General features: G+C 41.2%; 1 protein-coding gene across 2 annotated transcripts in view; it reads left to right on the top strand.

Moving 5' to 3' along the window:
- The window catches only part of NEDD9 (neural precursor cell expressed, developmentally down-regulated 9), a 95,370-nt gene that overhangs the window by 38,754 nt on the left and 30,913 nt on the right, over positions 1-25,703 (top strand). Inside the window, exon 1 of one of the 2 annotated variants that reach the window (XM_027451572.3) lies at positions 18,842-19,002. The exons of the other annotated variant lie outside the window; for it this stretch is intronic. Coding sequence (XP_027307373.1) covers positions 18,991-19,002 — 12 coding nt within the window. The 5' untranslated portion in view covers positions 18,842-18,990. Of the gene's footprint in view, positions 1-18,841; positions 19,003-25,703 lie in introns of those variants that run through there. 2 annotated transcript variants of the gene reach the window in all.

Below are 25,703 nucleotides of genomic sequence, written 5' to 3'. Positions count from 1 at the left end.
GTCTGAGTCTATCTTTATATATGTGTGCTGTGGGGTGTGTGAATGCCTGGTTTCCGAAGGAAATGAAAGCTTAAGGGTTAACAGACTGGTCTGAGCCTGTGAGTATTTCTTAGGAAAGTTCACCATGTGCATGGATGACCATTTATCTGAGCTTAAGAAACTCCTGACCCTTGTCTTTCAGGGAGCCACAGCTGGTAGCGCATCCACAGCCTAGTTCAGTGAGATGAAATACCAAGTTATCTGTGAAGTCACTGGGGTATATAAAGTAATACCACCAAATACATTTCTTTGCAAAGCAGAAGTTCCCTTTCTGAGAGTTATGCAGGTGCAAATTGATTTTGAACATTGAAAATATTGGGGATTTGTCAGGGACTTTGCAAAAGAAGATAATCTGTTTGCACATAAGAGCACCCCTGCACACTTTATAAGCTATCTTCTTTCTGCACTTTTAGTATTTGGGATTAAACTTTGGCAACAGATATGATGTGCATGTCTGGGAGGTATTTAACTTACATGCATTCTCAAAGCAACTTGCTCAGATTTCCAAATATTTAGAAGATTCTTACATGTTTAAAAATACCTTATTGCATTTTGGTGGATGAGTTCCAGATCTTACTGTGTCCTGTAAACGCTTCCAGATACCCCCTTTATGGCAGCCTGGATTTTAGACAAGGTTTTATTAACAATAACAAGGGTATGTCCTTTACAGCACTATCTGAAACAGCTCGAGAACTGTTTTGCTAGGTTGTGGGAGAGAGCCTTAATTTTGTTTCACTAAGCTGCATTAATAAACTGCTTCAGCTGTAACCAAAGCTATGGTGAGTAATAAATGTGATGTCTCAGTCTTCTAGAGGATGGTGTTTACAGTGATGGACACTCATCTAAAGGATGGCCTAGAGGAATGAATGATGCTAGCAGTCTAAACACTCCCTGGAAGAGGGAGTAATCTTCAAGAGCTCATATTCCTGAAGGGGTGTAAAACATTAAATATATATATAGAGAGAGAGAGAGAAAGAAAGAAAAAAGAGAAACACTTCTCTGTTATTATAGAGATTTTATACTCTCTCACTTAAAAGTGGCAGAAAATACTTTTAAAAGCTTAGAAGGAGAACAGAATAAAACACTTTCAAATAACATCTGTATTCTTATCACAACTGGAAATGGGGAACATCCTGAGACTTTAGAAACCCACATTTTCCCCCTCTTTTTGTGTATGAGGGAAAATTGAGAGAAATGGGGTGGAAATCCCCCAAAATACAAGCATGTTATTTCTTTCCCCAGAAACTAAATAGTTACATAGAAATGAAGGTCCTCTGGCTTTATTTTAAAATCTGCCAGCAAAACTTAAAAAAATTCGCATAAAAATTTTGTTTGTTTGTTTGTTTTGTTTTTCAATCTGCCTCAGTATCATTATCTGTGGTACACAGATGGTTTTGAATACAAATAACTTATTGCTGATGTACAATAATCCTCAAAATACTGTGTTCATTTGATTCCACAGACCAAAAATCTGACACAGTACAGTCAACAGCTAGGCAGTCATTAGGAAATATGTGAATACTATCCTACCTGCCTACATTTTTAATATCAGGACAACATCAGTAGGGCAGACAGTATTTACAGCATGAAGCAAAAGGAAAAGAGAAAACATTGTCTTAAGGGCTTCCTTCAATAATGAAGTAGGAAACAGTTAATTTCTGTAAGGTTAGTTTGGCTCATGTAAAAGTAACATAAGATATTTGAGATTAAACAGTTTTATGTCCTAAAGTAGAACCTATTTGTCAATCCACAAAAAGAAAGAGCACCATACAGATATATTCCCAAAACTATGTTCTGCTTGGATGTGAGTGGTTCATTTCCAGAATAAATGAAATCTTGCCATTTCTAAACTAAAGTTATTTTAGTTGTTTAGTTCTTGCCTTTCAGGACAAACTCAAAAATTTTATATTCACCCTTCAAGTCTGCAGCTGACACCAAATGGGGCTTTATTTATATTTCAGATCAAAAAAGTTTTAGGGGCTATTATTGAAAAACAGCAATAATTTTTATTCCTCACTCAAAAGAATACTTTTTAAATTCGAATCTCCAATTTAGCCTTTCCATAATCAATATTACATGGCATAAAATAGGAAATAAACATGTCAAATACATTTCACAGTCCTTTTCCTTTAAGGTGCTTGCTGCAAAATTACATACCATATTGATCAACACAGGCACTCAGGTCAGACTTGGTTACTCTTTCTCTACCAGAATATTTACTTCTCTGTTGGACTTACAAAAGGAGACAGCAAATTTAAGATGAATGAGATTACCCAACATCAGTAAAGAAAGACCAGTGCTTTTGAAGCATGCAGTCAGTACTTACTGACTCTGCTAAGGTGCATTCACTGCATTTAAAAACAGAGGAATATTTTACCATATTAGTTGTAAACAGGAAAACTATAAAACGAGTATCTTTACACGTGGATATAATTTGCACACATGCAGACATTTTAGCATTCATTATCAATTAGCAAATAGGTTACCGAAAGCAGGAATCTTTTTTAGAAGTTACATAATCCAATATTTTGCTGTTCTTACTGGAAACATGTTGGCTGCTGAGTAGCACCATTGAAATCAGTGATGGCACTTCACAAATGAAATAGAAGTCCTCACAAGAGAGAGTTTTAATAATCTGGCCTAAGGACTTCCATAAGAGTGATAGCTGCTGCAGTTATCGCCACTTAAATGTTTAAATGCTTTATGAGCATCCAGGTCCCCCAGTAGCCTTTGTTCCACATTAAGCAAGTTAGACTGTCAGTGTAATGAAACATAGCTAAATGCTTGTAGAATCAGGTGGGCTCCAAACCATTAAAATAGCTTACTGGAGTGAAAGATGCGGAGCAGCAGCAAAACCACTGCCGGCTTGGTGAAAAGGTCAGGGACATCTTCATCTGTATTTGGTATTCTTTGAACTTAGAGAGTTACTCTACAGAGAAAAGTAACAATCACATGCTCGTGCATCGGATTGCCTTGCTGTTAAATGGGGGAGCTGGCACATTAACCACAAGACCATTAGTGTGAGCACATTTGAAGGTCTTTCACTGTTGCAGGAAGAAGTTGCATGGTTGAAGAACAGGGCTGCAGATACCGTATTAGATACAAATATCGTGTACAGCCATGGGTAGTTTTGGAAGATGCACTGTGAAAATTCAAATAATGCTAGCTTTTAGAAACTTTCCCTTGTTGAATGTTATGAACATTCCAGCAGACCTGAGGCTATGTTTGAATAAAGAAAGAGCTGAAAAAAGTATCTAGTTCCTTTAAGTAGGTTAGCGCAAACACTCCCTGAGCTAGCCCTTTTGCAGTCGCACAATACTGTGTCTGCCTTTACTCAACTTTTTTTTCTTTTTTCCCCCCATATGGGCCAAAATTTTGCAGTAATATCTTCCTTATGTAAAATGCTGCCTTCTGTTTGAATGTTGAGAAAATACCTGAGATCCATCAGCAACTACTGTCTCTCAAGACATGTCTCCTGCCCTACCTGCAGAATGAGGGGCTGATCAGGTCAGAAGCCATTTTGACACAGTTGTGCACCCCATTAAAAACCCACATGAAGTCAAGCCCAAAAGCAAATCATTGTGAAGCCTTTGCTTCACACTCAAACCAGATTTATTAGGAAAAGAACCTAACCCTATGTATGATAATTAATCTTTAAACATTTCATAAATAGTATGATCTGGGTGATTATTAAAATGTAATACATATTATCGCTCTAGTAATCTTTTTCTTGAAATTAAATCATGATTTGTAGCTAGGTGGTGGTTTTAGGTAAGGGTAACTTTTTTCGTTATGGGGCCTGAGACTGGGAATTATGCAATAATCTCAAGAGCTTGTCATTAAAGATCAGTTTACTAATTGGTTGGCCAAACATTTCCTTAGAACTTCTCTTTGGTAGCATTTTCAAACCATTATCTTGAGGGATTCTACATCATATAGCTAATTTTTCATTCTCTAAAGAAAGATGGAGACAGGATTTCAGTCCTAGCAGTAAAGAACGCATTGCTGGCTACATTCAGCAGTTCCATTTCTGTCAGGTGTGGTGCCCTTGCAGATTGACCAAGAAGCATTAGCAGGCATTAACCCTCTGGCTGACAGCAGTGAATAAGGCAGATGGTCCTAGGGCACAGGTGGATGTTTTAATTGCACAGCTGTGCACATCTCCTTGTCATATCAGGGCTAACCCTGGTGCCTGGCACAAGAGGCATCAAGTGCTTGCCACTGCACAGTAGAATGTCACAAACATGGTGACACTTTTTTCTTCTCAATTTATTAGCAAATCTATCAAAATCTATCAGGAAGGTCCTCATGTATAAAGACACATGGACTTCAAAATGTGTAGTCCTTTTGGAAGAAGCTACTGCATCTGATTCCCTCCCATCATTCAGTGGAAGGAGCAGGTGTCCCCCCTACATTTCTTCCACATGACTCCTCCATAGGAGGAGTCTGCTAAGCATCTTGTAACTCAATGAGAACTGCTTACAGAAACTAGCTCCCACAAGCACAGTGAGGCCCTTTGCAAACTCCAAAGCTGGAGGGCTCAGAGTGGACCTCCTAAGCACTGGCATGGAGTTAGCAGATGTTTGGCAAGCAAACAGGTGCCATATAAGTATTCCTTTTATGCTGCAGCTTTGTGGATGTGAACTCCAGCCAGGATGCATAGTTAGGTACCTGCCACAGAGGAGGAAAGAGTCAAGATTTATTGCAGTAGCACATTCAATATGAGAAGAAGCCAAAGCAGAGTAAGCAAGGACCAGTTGTACTAAGCACTGGAGTGAGAATCATTGCTGTGCATGTCTCCACTTGGCCTTCTAGATACTGTATTTTGGCAATGTGGTTAAAACTGCACACACAGTCAGCGTGAACAAGGTTTAGAAAGAAAGGCAAAGTTAAGTGCTCTCAATAGTATCGTGCCTAGCAGCACCCACAAAATGTCAACACTTGTCACCACTGGCACTACACAGCAAATTTTCTCAGAGTCCATTTTGATGCAGCTCTGCTTCACAGCCTGCAGAACAGGAAAACCACATCCTTTCTGAATAGCGAGCATATGACCTAGAAATTCTCAGCATGAGGTGTGATTTCACTGGAAAAGACAGACATTTTGAAACTGCAGCTAGCAAGGTAGACTGCTGATGCAGAGAGGTTACTGAATAAGTAATGGATGCAGAGGTCTTGTTTTTAAGCACATTACACATTAGTAGAAACAGAAAACAGCCAAAAGGACTGATTTCCCTCTACTATATCCTTGTCTTCTGTGCATCTTCCATCAAATGAACAGGCTTTTCAGAAGTCTTGGAGAAAAAAAAAATCATACTGGCTACTTTGAGCACGGAGATGCTTGTCTGCAATGAATCATTTTCTGTTCCTTGCTGGACCAGGGAAGAGGCCATTCTCTGTTTACAGGATAGAAGTGACAGAGGTCATGGCAGCCTAAGCGAACAGGCTGTGACAATTTTACAATGGATGAATTTTTATCAGCTGAACCCTTGGGACCAGCAACTGGCCTGGATTTTTGTACTACTATTATTCTGACGACCAAATTTCTTCCATTCCCTGAATTCCTGGACCAAAAATTTACCTGGAAACAGCTCAAATGTATTTGGAAGATGTGGTGATTATTATTTTATACATTTTCTCCTCCATGTCTGGTTTCTGCCCGACGAAATGCATTTATGGGCAGGGAAGATGCAGGTCTCAGACTCCAACTCAGTTTTGCTGAACCAGGGTGTTCAGATATCTTGTCTATGATCCCAACAAATATTCAAGGGTTGGATTCAAAAGGTTTGGGCACTCAGCTCTCAGCCAGCTGCACAAGGGTGGGCATAATGAGATAGGACCTATTGGATACCCCTGCCCTCCTGGAGTACCTGGGATGCCCTAAGATACCTGTCCATAGACTCCATGCTTACAAAACCCAGTCCCATCCCTGCTAGACCCACTTTTGAAAATCCAGACCTCAAACGTTCACATGCCTAAGCTAACTAAACCTCCAAACAAATTTGCTTTTAGAGAAGGAGAACACAGTGCCAAGAAAAGGGGAAATACAGCTTGGCACTGTTTGTATTGTCACAACACAGCCAAGGATATGCTGGGGGAGATTCAGCAAAGACAGCAACCCCTTTGAGCAACACACATGCCTCCCTATCGAGCCATGCTGCTGCAGCTTGCCAGCTCTCCCTGCCCCTCAGCTCATGGCTGCCTATACCAAATGCTGTGCTCTTCTTGTGTCATCATCCACAAATTACTAAGTGCCTGCATTTTCCTACCTGAAAGGTGCTGCTGCTGATGTTACTATTCCACCTCAAAGAACAACCAGCAGTTCAGAGACTGCTGACCTACAACGTACAACAGAGAAAAACCTGGTAGCCAAGTATGCAGTAATTTTTCTTAAATTCACGTGACTACATGATCAAATAGGTGTATTACATCTCTGCTATATATAGTTCTATGGCAATAAATATTTAACCTCTGCAGGATTTTCTTTTACCCAGTTTAACCACAGTGTGGACAGTAAACCACTGACAGACTAATGTATACAAGCTTTCCCTTATTTTTGTCTGCACACAGCTAAATGAAACACCTTCTTCTCTAGTACTTCATTTCTCATGTCTGTCATGGTTGTGCTCCAGAAGTGGGTTCATATTAACATCTCAGCACTTGTTTTCTAACCTCACCTGGTACAAAAGTGCCACACTCTGCACTTACCTCATTCCTGAAACCTTGAAGGGGAATGAATGATAGGGCCATAACTAGCAGCAAAGAGTTTCAGAAAAAGTTCTCTAATAAAATGGAACCATATGAAGGAAAACAAACAAACAAACAAAAACCTGCAAATGAATTTGAACAGAAATCAGCCAACCTGAGAAAAATCAGAAATTGTTTGCAAGTAATGAAGACAGAAGGAAGCAAAATTCATCAAGATCATATTTACTATGAATTAGTCAGTCAGTTCTCAGCTTTGGAACCACTGTTACAGAAAGACAGGTCCTTGAATAGAGAGGAGGAAGTTGCTGCTTTGAAGGCTAGACTCACTTCTAAGTTAAAACTTCTCATACCCTGACAGATTTTTCCATATCTAACTACATCATTCACGGCAAGCATTTGGAATTCATCTATATGAATTCATCTACACATAGTAAGTCAGAATTATTACCCTACACATGCGAACACAACTGTCACCTACTTCAACATAAGCTTTATCAGCTGGACTGGTCCCAAGAGGCAGTAATGACCCATAAAACTGAGCAGCTTTAGTGCAGCATGTGCATTCCCAACACCACCAAGATCTTGCATAAATCAAAGACAGATGCAGTCTTTAGCATGTATGACTACTTTAATGAGTTGTTATATCATATGTATCTATTAAAATGGCATGCCTGACATATTTTAGATATGGGGGCATCCACTTACGTAAATGCATACTTACAATACATCCAAAGTCTAGAACCACAACTGTATAAACATGTCACATGTGGGTTTGCTTTTGTTTTCTGAAATGCAGAACAAGCTCTGCAAGAGAAAACAACAAACACTAAAGCAGAGCTGAAAGCTGCCCAGGGCCACAAGTGGAAAAATGCCTCTGCATCAGTCATCTTTCATTGTATCACTGCACAGAAAAAGCTGAAAAATATAGACACACTTTTTATTTACCCAGATATTTGAGTAAAGTAGCACTAAAAGCAAGAACAGATGAAAACTCACAAGTTTTTAAGGAACTCAACTCTTTTTTTATTTTTTTCTCTAAAGAGTGAAATAATGAAATAATCTCTGTCATTCTCAAAGAGCAAGATTGAAGTCAGCAAACAGAGCAGCCTCAAAGCCTGAGGGAACAGGGCAGAAGGAGCAATTGCCGCTCACCATATGAATGGCAAGCAAAGAGAAAAGCAGACCTGACCTTTCAGGGAGACCTGGAAACAGCCCTGAGAGCACTGGTCATTAAAACAAACCAAAACACACAAAAAGGCATTAAGAAAACCTCACTCCAGTAGGAACAGGAAGTGGTTTAAGGGGATTAGCTCCAGAAAAACAAAGCTCCACTCTTCCTCATACTCCCAAGGACTCCCAGAAATACTCTTCTGTAGCACTGATGAGGCTATGAAAATGTACAAATGTTGGCAACCGCTCAATAAATTATAGTAATGGGAGGTGGCATCTCTGGACCTCAACCAGCTAGCAGACAATTGTCTCATTTTCGTGGTGTGTCAGATTAAATTTAGCCTTTAGTGCTTTGCTTGTGTTGTGCTGTTACAGAGCAAAACGCAGAAGAACATTTAAACCTTACAACACTGACTTTGACCTGCAAACACAAATACCAGACCACAAAAAAATAGTGCCGAATCATTTCTTTTCCCAGCTGTGACCTTTCTACCCCCTTTCCCTTTCATGTCTGTCCATTTCTTCATGAATGGCTCTCAAGCATCTATATCACAGAAGCATTTGAGAATATTTGGTAGATATGTAGTTGAGCTACAGGGAAGTTTTCTCAGCCAGGAGCTTTTCATGGTGGTCAACAAACATAGCTCCCATTTTCTGACAGTGCTTCTTCAACTCTAACAAACTACAATATCTGAGTATCCTGTTTCCCAGGAAAAATTTCAAGTTTTTTTCAAACTGAAATACCTTGAAATCTTGGGATATCACAAACAAACACATGTGCAACGCAGTCATGGATATCAACTAGACAACAGTTTTGCCTTGGCACTCTAAGACTGGGATATCTGGCTGAGTCTTCTCCGTCTTGAGGCTAAACAGATGAAATCTCAGAGCCACAGCCACACCTGAGTCAGTTTTGCTAGGATCAGGATTAATTATACCTCCTTGATCATCCACTGAAAAAAAAACACAGCCTTTTCAGCTGTGCAAAGCCAACACATCAATAAGCTGAATTTCAGAGTGTGATGCTTTGCTGTGTCAACACAAGAAATATCAATCCCTTGAGCTTCAGAATTATTCAGAGGCTTGGGCTTTAAAATGGGAGTTATTTTATGGATTCAAAACATGGCTGACGGTAAAGTCCATGAAGTTTGTTAGTTGTTTATCTGACTTCAAATTTCAAATCTGAGATCAGCTGTGAAGAGTTGTAGAGATGGATGAGAAAAGAGAGGCATGAAATTGGAAACAGACAATAACAGTTCCAGGTACTTTAGCTATATGGGGACTTTTGGAGAACAGGTATCGGTATGACTAGGTACTAACCTAGATCTGAATTAGTCTGAGTTAGCATGGGAGAACAGATGTAAAATACTAACTACTTCTGCTCAAGCTGGAAATGCCTGAAAAATTCCCTCTGCTTGTGGTATTTTGGTGCTTCTGGGTTCAATATACAGTGGTAAATAAAAACTAGGGAAAATCCTGAAGCAGATCTCCATCCAATCGCCATAAATTTGAGAACATATTGCATCTGTTGCAAACTTTGTGGGCGAGTTGCATGGGAGGTGGATGCAGGTGGAAAAAAAAGCTAACTTCTCAAAACCTTCAAAAAGATAACTCCCCGGGTCCACAGCTTTGTTGTACAAGTGGACAAAGACTCACTATGGATCCAGTTCAGTGAAGCACATGCAGAAGTAAAAGCACTGCTGAGTATGAAGGGCCTTAAGAACATGCATAAAGTTAAGCACATGTTCAATTGCTTTGTTGAACACGGGACATAGGTTTTCATCCCTAGCAGCCATTTCCTGTTTGAACACCCTATTCACGGAAAGAGAGAGGAAGAAAGAGGGTTGTATAGCATGATATTTTTAGATAGATTTTTAATGGAATATTTGTTAAGCTTTCTTCCACCCCAACTCTCCCCTGCCTGCTGTCTGGGTTTTGTATGTGTGTTTTTAATGGTTAGCAATGCATCACAGTATGGCTGCTGTTTAAATATTTGCCTGAAAAAAATGTAGTCTGTACTTAAGAAAAGTGGTTTGGCACAAACTGAACATTCTCAAACGTCCATTTGCCAGATGGATCACTTTGTTAAATTACAAAGAAGAAATATGGTAAAGGAGTTGAAAATCGAGTGGAATGTTCCTAAGCACACAGCATTGTTTACTATCTGCATGTCTCCTGGCATCCTGTGAGCAACTACCAATAAGCTCTTCAAAAATGTTCCTTTTCTTTAAAGAAGTCTGCATTTTTTACAATAATAAAAAGGCAATAGATATATTCTACAACAGCCTGATGGAAAAATGTGCTAAAGTATTTCTATAAATCAAATGTAGCAGTTTGGCATTAGCTCTGAGGCAGTAAATTTAGTAAATTAGGACCAGGTGATTTTAAAATAGAATCTTACATAACTTTCTAGTGTGATATATATATACTTAATTTAACAAAAGTTTGTCTGTCTTCATAAAGTTATCTTGGCTGCTACCAAAATGTGGTTTAATCTTTAAGAGCCATATTTTTTGTTATTTATCAAGTGCAGAATGCTTTAAATAGCAAAGTAAGGAGGGGAATAGATTTTCAAAGACAGAAAAGAGTATTATCTATACTGATCCTCACAAGGTGTGGGTACTTTGGATCCCTAATGCCCCTGTTTCTCTCTCATTATGTTGATTAATAGTAGTATGTTCCTCTATCCATCTTCCTTTTCTTGCTCTTTCTCTTCTCCCACAATTCAAAGAAACCTTTTCCTTTCACTCTGCCCCACAGTGGTTACAGCTTGGTCCAACTGACTTTTTTCACCCATTCGCTTAGGTCAGCATCTGAGACCTTGTGTTTCCTCCTGCTTCCTCACTTTTAATCTCTGCACCAGAAGGCCCATCTCTGAGAAAAGAGGAAAATTAAATGATAAGGCCAGTCTGAGGAGTCTATTCCACCAGCTTTAGTCAAAGCCTGGTGATCCTATCTGCATATATATGCCTGAAAACTGCTTTCCCAGTACATCTTCTTGTGTTTCTAAGCCAGCATTTAAACCACTAGATAGTCATGTCTAACCATGCCTGTTCTGGGGAGAGGGGTTTGCATACATACAGCCCGACTAGTCACAGACAGATCTTCTTGATCTTCTTCAGACCTTCTTGATCTTCTTTTTGAGCAAACACTCATCCATACCACAACCTTTCACTGGAACAACAGCTTCTGGAGCACCATCATGGAACAATTCCATGGTAGCTCATCTCACTGTGGTACACTGCAGTGCCCTACTTTTGAAAGCAAGACTGAGGTCCTTTTACAGTGCCTACTCATTGCTTGGAGGGGTAGCACTCATGCATTATCTCAAAACTCTGAAATTAGAGGACAGTGTCACTAATACCCCTAATGTACCCACAGGTTTTTATCAATGGCTTACATCTGGCAGTACTTCATGGCACAAAAAATGAGCTTTGCCCTGTTTTGAAAAGTAGTTTCATAAAAGCCATGAACACACAAGGAGACAGATCTTTACAGCTCCCAGACAAGGGAAGTCTGAGGAGGTGAGGAGTCAAATCTTCATGTCAACCCTATGACTCAAGCCCACATCAGATTCCAGGAGCAAAGTCAATTGGGATGTGTGGGAAAAGACAGAGCCTGGGGGTAAAGATGGAAAAGAGGATGTAGGTATTGAATGAGAGATCAACAGACTGTTGTGTGCAGCCTGCCCTTCACATAGTCCCACGACTGGTGCTTCTATCAGCTATGTATCCAGTCTGAAGCAAGTAGAAGAATAACAGTGGTGGATAAGCATGACAGCTGAGTTATCTGCAGTGCTACATCCCTCACTGAGACAATCTGCTTAAAGGAGCCAATTAAGTCAAAGCCAAGGCTCATGATGCTACACGGTGTGGGCCAAATTCTGGTCCCAGTGAAGTCAAGGGAAGCTTTGCCAATAGGAACACGCTCTGTCCTTTTCACCCCATGTTTGGCTACCCTACTGTGGAATCATTCAGAGTTCACAAACGATAGCAATGGAAAAGAGAAGGAGCAGAGCTCCCATGTTCCTTCTCTTCTACTATTGTTTCCTGAGAGTCTTGCAGCAGGCAGTAATGCAATGACTTTTTCTTTAAATGATGTTGGACTGAATTGCTCGTTGAAAATAACAGAAGAGGAGGAGGGGTTTGGAAATAAGTCATTTTCCTTTAAAGAATGATTTTGGGAGAGCAGACCATAAGCAGATTTAGATGGCAGCAAAGATAACCATTTTTGGTAGTTTTGTGGAGATGCAAATTAACACTGAGTATGAGATGAGAGTTTAAACACAAAGGCCCAGAGAAGAGAAAAAGAAGTGTGAGACATTTCACGTGCTTTTCTCAATTGTTAGGGGTATCAATGGGTCTTTACAGATCTGGTGGAGGCAAAAGAGAGAAAATATACTCTCTTTCCAATTGCATATTCTCCCTCCAAACACAACCAAATGGAGCAAATTCCCCTGAAAATCCTCAAACCTCAACTCAACACTAGGCTGTGACTTCATGGGCAGCTTAGTGGTAAAGGCAAAACAGGTGCTTCCCCTTTGGATTGATTTTTTTTTTTAATCCCTAATTTACATTTCATTAAATTTTCTTTTTTGATTTCCCTCCTCCCACTGGAATGGAGTGGTTGCTGCTAGTGGACAACAGCTGATCTGCTGGCCCCACCAGGGGTAAATGCTTTCGTGCTTTGAAATCAAGGGTGATGGGAGATGGGGAGAGGAAAAACATGAGGATATAAAATACAACAGCAGATCGCCTACACTAAAAGAAACAAGGGAGATATTCAATAAGAGGTTCCTAAAAGCAGAGAATGATAAAAATAAAAAACAATTGAAAAACACAGGCTTTGCAAACAAAATGGACACAGTTGCCTAGTCTAGTCATGGGATGATTACTTGAACAATGTGTAAAACTGATGAACAAAATCAGGAGAAATTGCACTTTAGGGGCAGTTTTGATTTTTTTTTTGACATACTGAAGTAGCATGCATTTTGCAAATCAGGAAGAAGGAGGGTATTTAGGCAAGGGCTTCTTTGGTCCTGTGCCCATGAAATGGGGCTACAATGTAGAAATCCTCTGCAAAGGATTCTACACAAACCCCACTTCATATGCCATTTTGTAGCTCCAGGTTTCTGTACAGCCTCCCTCCACATAAATTCAGGGGAAAAACTCTTCAAGATAAAACTTCTGGGGATGGGAATTGCTGCGTATTGCTGCCTATGTCCGTGTGCACCTGCTGAGAAAAAACTTACTGATGCTTCTCTAGCAAATCTCACCTTCCTAGATATTAAATACTAGTGTGGCACTTTTGACACAGGAAAGTGAACCTCTTTATTCCAGACCTGTTTCCTGTTTAATTGTCCATGCTCATGCCCCTTCCTTCGTGAAGGGCTCCTTTGCAGGTGGAACTTGCCACAGTCCACAGAAGAGACCCTCTTTCTTGGGTGAGCTGTGTGCTATTTGAGTCATCCTTCATCCTTACAAATCCGCTAAGCCAAACACACGTATTCAAAGAGCCTGATTCCAAAGTGGGATAACAGTGCTGTGGTGGGCTGCTTGACTTTGACCAAAAATTCACTGCACGAAAAGCTTAACATGCCTAAGCTACAGGGAAGCTTCTCATCTGAGGCAATTCTGGTTCCAGTTCTGGATTCCTTTCATCTTAAACTAGCTATGATGCCTAAGCATATCTTTTCTCTTGAGCAACCTCCCTGTATATCTATCATATTTCATCCACACATCTGTAAACTAGAAAGAAGCCTTTTGCAGTGCTATTTCTCATCTTTTCTTAAGAAAAACTAAACAAAACAAAAACTCTTTTGGCATCAGCAGGTCAAATGGCATGCACACCACATGTCTGGAAGCAAGCCTGTATTTTTTAACCCATGTATTAAAAACATTTGGTGCCAGAGCAGAAAATAAAGGAGTGTATTATACCATCATGACTGTTAGACTGTTTTATTTGTTTGGGAAATGAATAACCCTTTTACAGTATCTCTGGAAGGAATAGGCCAGTGCATGCTGCATCCTGGTCTTCTTTTCTGTCTCCAGCCTTCCCCACATACCATAAATTACTCTTGCCCTCTCACCACCACCAGCTCGTGGGCAGGCAAGCACTGGGGACCCAGTCTGCCCCAATGCTGCAGCTATTTCAAAGGCCAGAAATTGCCTGCAACAACACCAGCTTCTGCTGTCTCTCCTACCCAGCACACACATGATATCCAAGTGCCCAGGTCTCTGGCTTGCCTTGGCTGCCTGCACTACAGGTGTCAGTGCAACTGCAATTGACAAAGTCCTGCCCACGCTGCCCAGGATGAGAAGTACCCTTGGCTGACCCAGATGCTCTGCTCCACCAGGGCAGCTGCTTCTTCTGCATCATCATCTGCAGTCAGTACTCAGCCTTGGACCAGAGAGAAATTCACTTTGTTCTCATTTGATGTTCTCTCCTTTCCTTTTCCCATGGTGAGATGGGTCCCTCATGCTCTTTTAATACTGTTTCCCTTTCCCATGCTCATTTCCTCCTGAGAACCTGACTGCCTGCTTTGAATAACAAGTGGAAATTGTAGTGGTATTTATTTTCATCCTTTATTTAAATCTGAACAGATTTTGCAGTTTTTAATCACTGGATCAGGCTGGTTGCTCAGAGAGATCCCAGTGCCAGAATAACTAAACTGCAATTGCTTTCCATGATTTCCCAACCTAACAAAGTCTGTATTCACTTTCAAAACTTTTTAGGTGGGAGGACACCAATATATTTCTTTCTGGCTGGCATTTGAAGCAAAACAGAGAGGGCAGGGGGAGCTACATTTACTCCTTTTATTTACTCCTACATTTACCCCTTAAGAGGGCCACTAAACAGGACTTTGATGGTTGACGTGGAAAGTTAAATGAGTGATTCCTGAAGAAACTGCGTAAAGCTGCGTAAAATGCCCTTCTTGAGAATGCGAAACTGCCTTTGTGCTTTCTTAGGAAAGGATGTGGGATGCCTGTAAGATTAGTTCATACATGCTAAAGGAAATGTAGTATTCTTGACCAAGGCAAGTGAACCTGCTCTGTGGCTTTAGCCACAGGCATCTTAGGTAGAACAGCAAAGGATAGTCAAATTTTAAAAGATACTTCAATTAACAATTTTTCTTTCACAACTTGACCCTTCCATTTAAACCTGACCATGACAGGGATGACTATCCACCCTGGAGAGGGTGGATATCCACACCGAACCACTATCCTGACTAGCAGTTCAGACTTCTGTTACTGCCACATGGAATAAACTCCTAGCTTGAAAAGATTTCCTTCACTGGTCAAAGAAAAATGGAGCAGATTTTGTTTTGATTTAATGAAATGCAAAATATTCCCTTCTTTGGGTGAGAATGAAATCTTTTTCTCATTATCTCCTAGTGAGGTGGGAGAGAGGGCCTTTCTGTCCAGACAGACATAAGAGCCAGCCCACGTCAGTGGTGAATTTTTGTTCATGCTCTTTTCAGGAGACAGCAGCATTTCATCTTCTTTTCATAGATTTCTCCAAGCAAGCAAATTCCACCATTCTGTGAAATTCCACCACACTGTGTACAAAACCATTCTATAGTGAAGAAATTCTGGCCACTGAATACCAGCTGAACCAGTCTGCATAGCATTATGTAGGTGGCAGGATGGAGGTTGATCAGCAGTACCCTCCTTTGCTCTTAAAGTGCAGTGGCACTATAACTAAACTAATTTTAATCCCAATCCCCTGGCCAAGTATCACAGCAAGAAGTGATGCAGATGTTGCACAATGTTATCCAAAGGATAGCCAGGGATTTGTGTGTGGGGAAAAAAAAAAAAGAAAAAGTCATTCAGTGCTTCTAAAACACCAAGCTCACAGACTCCTCCTGAAAAGGATCTCTCAAGTGTGAAGGAGACCCTCTGCTGTGCCTCTCTTTTCCCAGGTTGTGTCATGGGGAAAGCAGAACAAGGGGTTTCTGTTTCAGTAACCTTTCAGAGTAGGGTATCTGTCTTGTGCTTGTCTCCTATCAGTTGTCACAGGGCGATAGCTGGCTGATTTGCTTCCATGGCTGTTTCCCTCCCAGCCTGACTGATGGCTTTGTTTCATGGTGCACACTGAGGGTTGCGGTGGATAAGCTGCGGAGCCTGGCTGGCAAGTCCCCCTTTGGTGGCAGGACTATCTCACCTGCTGCTGGCCCCTAAATACCTCAGAGCACTGGCTGGTAATCAGGAGAGCACAGGGAGGGCACCAGCCAGTGGCACAGTGAGAGATAAAGCAAGCAATAAGCTCACCAGAGTGATGTGTAAGAGCAGGAGAAGGGCACTGGGTTGTGCAAATAAGCAGAGAGTAATATTAATTTGTCCTCAGCAAAAGCAAAAAAACAAAGGCCATCAATGCAGGCACAAGGTGAAGTCAGAACCCAATTGCTACTTCACTAGAACTGCAGCAGCATAAAATATGAGACAGTGATTCAAGTCATTGCTGGGCTGTGAAGCAAAAAGACACATTACATGAATTACCCTCCTGAGGACTTCAATAGGGCCCTGTCATTATAAATCCTGCCAGAACATCTCAAGTTGCCTCTACAACACAGACATCAGTGAAGCCAGACCTTGGCTTCCTCAACAGCGTGTTCCATTGTATAATTTAGCTGATTATCCAAGGCAACGAATTTAAAACTTCACAAAACTAAATGTGAAATACGGTATTACATAGTAAAGACATCGCCCTTTACAAGGTCATTGAGAAAAGCAAACTGCTTGTGCACAAATATGTGCTTTTCACAACTGTCACTTTTTATGGTACCGTGTCAAGGTTAGAGTATTGTATTTACAAATATCTTTCAAGGTATACCTAATGCCTGATATTCATGATAGACTGGGGAGCTCCGCCACACTGCTAGTTCTGTTAGAGGTGTCACACTAAGCAGGAGTATTTCACCCTTCGGGAAATTAACCTCCCCCTCCAAACTGCACAGAAAAGCTAAGATTGTAAATAGAGCAGGTGAGAGGGGGTAGGCGGGTGAATGAATCAAATGAGCAGTGGGACTTTATTGAGGAGGTGGTGCAAGATGGCAATCTGTTTTACTCCCTGTAAAATACTGATTCTTGTATCTGTTTCCTTACAATTGTAACATACAGCTATCAACACTGATAAACTTTGGGGTTTGATGTCAAAAATTTCATTCTGGTGGTGTTTAATTAAAGCTTTTTAGCATGAGTTATGGAGAGGGATAAATGGCAATACATACTAGGCAATAACCCGAATAGAATTTCACATTAAAACATCTGTTACCTCAGATTAAACTCAGTCAGGGACATTTTAAATGCATCAGAGGCAATGCAAGCTAAAACAAAAGCAGGAGGCACAGCTTCTCAAATGTGCTTAGGTTTCATAATGTGATTGTAAAGCCCTCTGAAAAAGGAAAAACACCTTTTACATGAAAAATATAAGTACTGGTGGGATGGCTGGAAAACAGACACACTCTACATTTATACATAGGTGGAGTTAGAAGTGTGATTCTGCTTCTCTTGTTTTTGTCTCTGATAGTTATCTGGTCCTTATTAATGTAGTTTTACAATCTCTAATGCATTAATCTTCATGATAATGGTGCCAGAAATGGAGGCTTTTGCATCAAGAGATTGTACAGGGTTCATTCAGGGAACAGGATTTGGTTGTTAGTCCAGCACCACACTACCACCTTGGCCGTTGCATCCTCTGTCCCTGGGAAACGTACCATAGGAGAAATTTTTATCCCTGCAGTATGAAGGGCAAAAACATGCACTAAATAAATAAATAAATAAATAAATAAATAAATAAATAAATAAATAAATATCAAAGGTCAAACTCTCTACTTGTAGAAACACACCAAGGAGATTTGCAGTTTCCTAACAGTAAGCTAGTCATGCATAATCACTGAAACAATTCTTTCCTTAAATAGAGTGTCTTAAGGATAAAGCATACAAATGAGCTGTATTCTTTTGAAGCTACTCAAATTTATTTTGATGGTACACTCAGAACAGTGTTGCCCAAAACTCAGCACTATAAAATAGTATCTATTTTGAGTATCTTCTTGGAAAAACGGGGTGAGAAGAAAACAACAACAAAAAAATAACAGAAAAAAATCCCCATGAGTGCCCTATGGCACTGAGCAGGGAGCACAGTTGCAGAGTCACGTTCTGCACTGCAGAAGCAGAAGGTTTCTCTTCTCACTGATGACTGAGCTATCTTTTGTATTGGCAGGGACTCCTACTCCATGAACTACCAGGGCATGTGCAGGCAAGGCAGAGTACTGAAAAAAATATACATTTCTGCACTCATTTGGTAAATATGTACAGTACCAACACTTATTTTAGCCTAGAACCAGGGAATGGGGGAGATTACAGATAAAAGTATTGCATTCTTCAGAGCCTATGAAGCCATTTCAGCAATAGGATCTCTCTCTTGGAGGACAAGCCACATGAGAATTTAAGACTATCACTGTACTGTGAAATGAAGCTATGTTTGCAGACTGGTAGTACAAGTGTATTCTTTGCTGTTTTTCCTTAGGCCACTAGAAATAGTCTTGAGTCCATCTGTGACCTACAAATGCTGGGTAAGAGCCAACTTGGGCAAAAAGCAGAGACTTTATTTCCCTTTTATCTCAGCAAGCCGGTGTACGCCCCCCACACACAAAGATTTCCATTATGGGCATTACAGTAACCATGGCTGATTAAGGGACACGACGTAGGGAGCGTGGAGAGGCCGCTGCGTGTTTATTCCCCCTGACGGTCCCTGCCCTCCAGCCAAGCGCCCCCAGCCACCCACCCCCAGCCCTAATGGCAGCCCCGGCCCTAATGGCAGCCGCCCCGCCCCCAGCCCCGCCGCCTGACGGCAGGAGGGGGAAGGGGAGGGGCGGGTGGGGCGTGGCCTCCGCGTGAGCGGGCGGCCAATGGGAGGGGCGCTATGCAAATGAGCGGGGGAGCCTGGCGGCGGGGCTGGCGGCGCGGCGGGGAGACGCGGCGGCGGCGGCGAGGATGATGATGGGGATGGGCATGGGGATGAGGGCGATGCGGCACTGAGCCCTGAGCCCTGCCTGGCCGCCCCTCCGCAGCCATGAAGTACAAGGTGAGTTGCCGGGGAACCCCAGTGCCCGCTGCTCGGGCTCGGGTTAGCGGGGTTGGAGCTTTGGGGAGTCGCGTTTTGGGGGGTGAAGGGGATGTGCTGCCAAAAAAAAACACAAACAAAACAACAGCCAAACATTTTCCTTATCCAAAACAATATTAATAATAATAATAAAAAGCAACTTTATATTTAAAATAATAATAATAATAAAAAAGCAACTACGTTTGCAAAGATAGGCAGCCCTCCCTGCTCTTCCCCATTAAATAAAAAGAAGGACTTGGACCTTCAAGACCCTTTATTAGAGTTTTATTCGGGAGACACAAATTTGCAGGCTTTTGTATTAATATTACTCCACTTAATTCCACTTGATCCTGCTATAAAATGTCTGGGCAAGGCACTGCTTCACTCATGGGGCTGTAGATTAGCATACCGACATACTGTAATGCTGTGCGATTAGGAAAAAAAAAGGGGGGGGGGAGGGAAGGAAAAACTTTACTTTCTCTGCCAAAAGTAACTGCAGCATCAGTGCAACGGGGAGGTGATTTAGAAATGTCATGCATGGTACGTGCTTGGAGACTTTGGACCGAAGATGGGCAGAGTTCAGTGTAAAGGAGCCCACATCCTGCAGCGGTGGATAAAGCTTAATGTGAGACGTCTGAGGGATGCCTAGGCCAGTCTACACTCATTCTTATGCCTTTCCGATGTCTGAGCTCAGCCCAGGGTTTGAAGATCTCTCATACCCAAACTTGGGAAAGTTTAGACTTCATTTTCAAAGCTGCTGTCAGTTTATCTTGTGGCAGTAAGAGTAACCAGGAAAGGGAGCTTGTTTGAGATACAGACTGACCAAGATACCCTGTGACTTTGGAAACTTTGATCTGCATCTGGTGGCTTTTTTTTTTTTTTTTTCTTTAATTATTACTGTCTCTCAAGTAACTGCTTTAAAGTCTGAGGTCAAATTCCTCTCATGCTCCTTTCCACTCCCCCTTCAGACCAGTTCAGGCGGACTTTGTACCTGCTTAGGAAAGCTGTGCCTCTCCTCAGGAAATATCAAGCAATTGGGAGTAAAAGAGCACAGTGTCATTGTTAGACCTCCTAAAATGCTTTCCGCTTGTCCACAACTAAGCAGCACTTTTATCCCAGTAGCAAAATAATGGTCCTGCATGGTTATGACAACTCCCTGACTTTTCTTGTAACCGTCCATCCTTCCTGTGCTTCACAATCACACTTCCTATGTAACCCAGTGGCACTGCAAGAATAGGAATTAATAAGGTAGTTGAAAAGGGGGAAGTCCGCCCTGTTCCATAATGCTTCCTGTGCCCCCGGTTTGGTTGGAATGAACACTTTGGTTTGAGGAGGTGATTACGTAATTCTAGACGAAGCATGCTAGACAAAGAAAGAGCAAGCCTTTTAAAAAGTTTTTTTTTTTTTTTTTTTTTTAAAAAAAAAGAGAGGGGTTTTGATCTCAGAAATCTTCTTGTCAGGCTACAATGTTTGCTTTCTTTAGGTAATGTGAAGTAGTTACTTACACTGTTTAACTAGGACAAACATCCTTAGGTATACTTCATATCCCTGGATTAACATACAAAGAAATTACCTGCTTATTCAGTCTCAGATATTTTCTTTCTTTCTTTTTGTATAGGGAAACACAAAAGTCCTGTGCTTTTTATTGTTTACAGAAAATAAAGAAACAGAGCATACTTATGTTCTGCCTGGGAATGTGACAGCTCTTCAGAGGTGGCATAGCTTCCAGGTGCAGAGTTGGGTCTGTTTCTCTGCTCCTGGTATTCTCCCGGTGGTGTTATTTTGGGGGTTGTCACTCTTTACTTTTGTTGTGATAATCTATCAGATAAGGCTTCATCTACTGAAGTGATTGAGGTCCCTATTACTACTTAGGGTGTTAACGGAACAGGAACTGACTTGTATGGGAGACCCCAAGTACATCTCTTCATCACTCCTGACTTCACTTTCAGTGTGACTAAACCCAGGGTTGTTTCTGGTCTAGAGTTAATTTCTGCTACTCAGTCTGTTATCTTCTCCCTTTTTTTACTCATAAGCATTTCTTAAACTTATTCCCTCTCTTTGTTCTTTCACCCAAGTTTCTTTTATTCTTCATTCCACTCTTCAAACATTCTTCTAATACCCAAGTCCCCTGAATGCCAGGGAGGAAATTCATGTGGATTTCAGCAATTTTAGAACTTAACCTTAGATGTCTGTATATTTCTATATTTTATTTACTGTGTGAAATTCGGTGAAGATGTGACTGTAAACCAAGGACAGATTTGACCTCAGGTCAGGTCTTCTTCTACCATTCATGTACAAGTTAAATACTGGAGAATACAAAAGTTATTTTAGTTGAGCCATGGGAAGATAGGAAGCACTGAGCATAACAAATACATCTGTGCTGGTTGCTAGTATTTCTTAGTCTGAATTGTCTGAAAGCTACTTTCAGAAACTAATTCTTGTAGGGTGCAGTTGTATTATGGTAATGCCCCAGTTCTTCCTCATTTGATGGCAACAGCATCTTTTTGTGCTAAATCCCCATGTTCCACAAAATTGCATCCCCTCAAGTTCTCGAAGGATGCTATTCCAGTACTCTTGAAATCAGAAGGTGGAATCCACTCTTCCTGGAACCAAACCCAGACTGATTGTTACTCCAAGGATGAAGCAGTTATGTCTGAAATGCAGTATGTTGGAACAGAAATATCTGTGGGTTACCGTGAACAGAAAAGAACATGGGTGGGAGAGGTTATCTCTGGCCAGTAATTCCAGTGCCCTATCTCTGGCACTGCAAGTGTGACACAAGCAAAAGAAGCGGGGTATTGTCATAACAAGGCTTTTGTGTTGTTGGCTGTTCACAAGCAAGACAAAAAAGAGGGGGAAGGAGAAAGGGGACTTAGCTGTTTACTAAAAGATTCATACAGTTGGTGAAAGAGAAGAGAAAAAAAAGTACATTCCTTACCTCACTTAAGCCAAAAGGAATGACGTAGATGTAAAGTATGAGGTCTTGATTATCTATTTTTAGATAATATGTTGGGCAAGGAAGAAACCTAAGTAAATAGGGTTTGAAATGCCTGCCATTTGTGCTAAGGCACAGTGCTGTAATATATAGACTTGATTACAATGCCTTCGTGCCAAGACAAACAAAATAGTGTCGCTGGGAAGAAATACTATATTCCCAACCAGAAATGCTTGTGAAAAGCTGCTTGTAACCCTGGCAATGAAAGACTTTAAGCATTAGGCCATGTAAAGGGAAAAGAACTGCCTGTACTTTACTAACCAATCCTCTTTGTCTTGTTTATTCCTCACACTCTTTGTTTTCCTCTTTTTTTTTTTTTTTTTTTAATCTCAGCCATCACAGTGTGACAATCAAACCTAGAAGTAAGTAGGAGCTGTAAAACCTTGGAGAAGGTCATATTAGAGAAACATATTAGAGCAACAAACCAACAAAATGAAAACTGTACAAGTTTGTGCTGTCTCTGTTATGGTCATGAGTTTAGAGTAAAAGTTTCATGATTTTTCTCTCCTCTGTACGCATATGGAGGGAGATGGCAGAATCCCAGCAGGATCAGGCCTAATGGCATTTATCAGCTGCAGCACTAGTGAGAAGTAGCAGCAGGACTGGCTCCTTCACAAAACTTGGAGAGCCACTATACTTCTCAGATTTCTGCTCTTCCCCACTCTGGCCTCTGCATGCTGCCCCTGCCCTCCAGTAGACTTACATACAGCTTCTAAATCTCAAGTTCGTATTTATACACCTAATGGCAGTATTTGCCTCAGTACATCCAGGTATCTGAGAAACTTGTGACAGAATTTGCTTAGCCTTCCAGAGACGTCCTAAGATAGCAAGGTACTGTTAGTCTCATTTTGCAGGTGGAGGTGCCGGGTCTTAAATGCTACAGAACTTATTTCAGAGGGAGGAGCCAGGACAAAGCGTTACAGCTAACAGCATGCAGTTTTTCGCATGTTCTCTAAACTTCTGTGTTTTCATGCTAACAGCTGCTCATTAGTAATGTAGCTGTAAGCTTGTTCATCAAGAGCTAGTTGTCTAAAACAATGCTGTACTATCTAATGACATGATCAGAGGGGGCCCTACCAGATTAGAGAGTAGAGCTGCCTAATAGTAAGGCTTCATGGAAACATTTTCTGCAATGGAAAAACTTCAAGCAAAGGAAAAAAGTTCTGCAGCCCTTCTAAGCCAATGATCACCACTCTGCAGGACACAGGCTAGTGTTTGGAGAAGTCATATGAAGTGTTATTGCGAATTCAGCATTAACTCTGGGATCAGGTTGTAACACTGTATGGAATCACCTTTGGAATCTCAATCTCAAGTATGGCAACAGTCAGGGTTAGAAAAGATTATACTTGCACTGATAACTTATCGCTGAACATTGAACTCCTACGTGTGGTGTCTCAGGAGTTTGTGATTGAATTGCCTAGTACCTGTTGCTCTACAACATTACAAATACTAGAGTCATTGCAGTAGGGTCAGGCTTGACTAGTGACCCAAGTAAAAGTTGAGAGGAGGAAATTCTGAGTCACTCACAACCTCCCTGCTCCACTACTGGAAGGGGTGTCCCTGTTTGGCTTCTTTGGCCAACTTTAAACACAGTAAGAAACAAGAATCTTATATTCATCATCTTGCAGAGAACATGTGTTCATGGCAGTGCGCTGAGAGAAGCAAGCCTACAGTCCTGCTCTTGCACAAGAGTGCAGGCAAAGAGGAATCTGGAATCTTTAGTGTCTGGAAATAGCAAACAGCCTCGTGTCTCTCTGCATGCAAAGACTAGGAGAAACATAGAGTTCCCTCTGTGTCTCAATGCCATTACCAAAGATGCTAGGGCCATGGGAGGACTTCAGTACAAAACAACTTGAGCTAGCAAAAGTCACTTTTGTTTTTCCTAATTTATTTAGATTAGCTTATCCCAAACACTTAGGTGTGTAAGTCCTATTGATACCAATAGGAGGTAAGCATGTTTTTGTCCCTAAAGTCTGGAGCACAAAGATCAGTATACACAGGTGTCCGCTTTAGCTGTGACAAAGCTGGAGAACCTGCATCTTTGAGTGTTCCTACTTCTGCCTGCCATTGATGAAGAGAAATAGCTGAACTTTTTGAGAGAGCATATACCTCTAAAAGCCTACATTCAGCGGTGTTTGGAATCATAAATTTGGAAGTCACTTTTCAAGACACTTCTTTATGTAATACATGCTCTCTGAACACCCATGAAAGCAGTGGACGTTCATCAACAACCGTACTCCAACTGCCAAAATATGCTTTATAGTTGGTCTGCAGTAGGATTAATCAGACGGTCCTCTGGGTCTGTACTGCCAAAAATATTGCTGAATACATGCCATAAATATTTGTAAGTCAGGCTACTGCTAAGTAAATCTGCATTCAAAGGTACTCCTTGCTGCCTGTAAATGGCTGCAGCTCTCAGTATCAGTGAAGCTGTGTCTCTTTACAGCAATAAAGAGTACAGCCCTTGAGTTTTGCTACCTGTCTATCACAGGCTACTCTTGGCAAGTGACCTTTTTCATTTGCCTGTTGGTCTAGACATTACAGTAGTGGAAACTGTCTTAATTTTAAGGAGTTCATTTTTCCATAGCGGATTTGGACGTAGTTTGTGTTTGACAAGAAACAGGACTGCTACAGCTATAGTTTGCAGTCTGAGAAACCCAAGTGCTTAGCATGACAAAAACTTTATTTTTTTTTTCCTTTGTAGGGATGAAGCCTATTCCTGCCTTTCTGTTTTTGTGTTTATTTTAAGGGTGCTTCATTCACAGTCTGATTGAATTAGGCTGCCTGAGAAAGGAAGAGTAATAAGAAGGGGTTTACTCTATAGAAATGCAGTCAGCACATCAGAGGTCCTTTCTTAAACAGGCCTCACTCACAGCAAGGTTGAAAAATTTAGCAGGAGCAATAATGTGAATCATTTGGTCACAACAAATCTCAGAAAATGCTGTCCCATCCTAGGACTTTATCTTAATTCCTCCAGTTTTGCTTAGTTGAGGTCAGGAGGGAGGGAAGCAAAGACTGAAGATTCTGTGATTGTCTTTGAAACATATATATATATACTATATATTATATATATAAAATCCATCTGGAAGTGTACACTGTTTGTTTGACATGCAGTTTACAGTAGGTATGTTCATGAATACCTTTCTCCTAAGGACTTTACATCCAGATAAAAAGCTTAGGGTAATAAATCATCTTTTACTGTTACAGAAGGCTGTTACAGAAGGGCCTAGTTTACAAGCAGATATCTTCTCTTTTTTTCTCTCTCTGCCTTATCTTGGTTTACTTCATTTGCAGCCCTTAAGCTCCACAAACCAGTCTCTCATGCAATCGAGAATACAGTTAAAGTTTTATTTCAATTTGAGAACAAGCATGGTAATGACAGCTGGCTAAAACACACTCCCTTCTTGCATCTCCATGAGAATGCTTCCCTAGAAAATGTCAGCTTGCCAAAAAATGAGCTGTGCTGGTATTTTGGTGACTTTCTGCTGACTTCTGGTGAGTGCACAGTGGTCTGGAGAAGACCCTGATGGGACTTGCCAAGCCTCATCTGACAGCCAGGCCTGCCTATCCTGCAGGCGTGTGATCTCCAGGCAGCTCCAGCTTCTTGTCCCCCTGCCAGGCTGCAGGAGGGTGCCTGGGGACACAAGTTCCCAGGCTTGTTTTCCCCCAGTAACCTGAACTCTTGGGG

Source organism: Anas platyrhynchos, chromosome 2 (assembly GCF_047663525.1).
Source record: "Anas platyrhynchos isolate ZD024472 breed Pekin duck chromosome 2, IASCAAS_PekinDuck_T2T, whole genome shotgun sequence".
Taxonomy (NCBI): Eukaryota; Metazoa; Chordata; class Aves; order Anseriformes; family Anatidae; genus Anas; species Anas platyrhynchos.
Note: the sequence above shows the minus strand (reverse complement) of the source record. Positions and strands in the feature narration are given on the sequence as shown.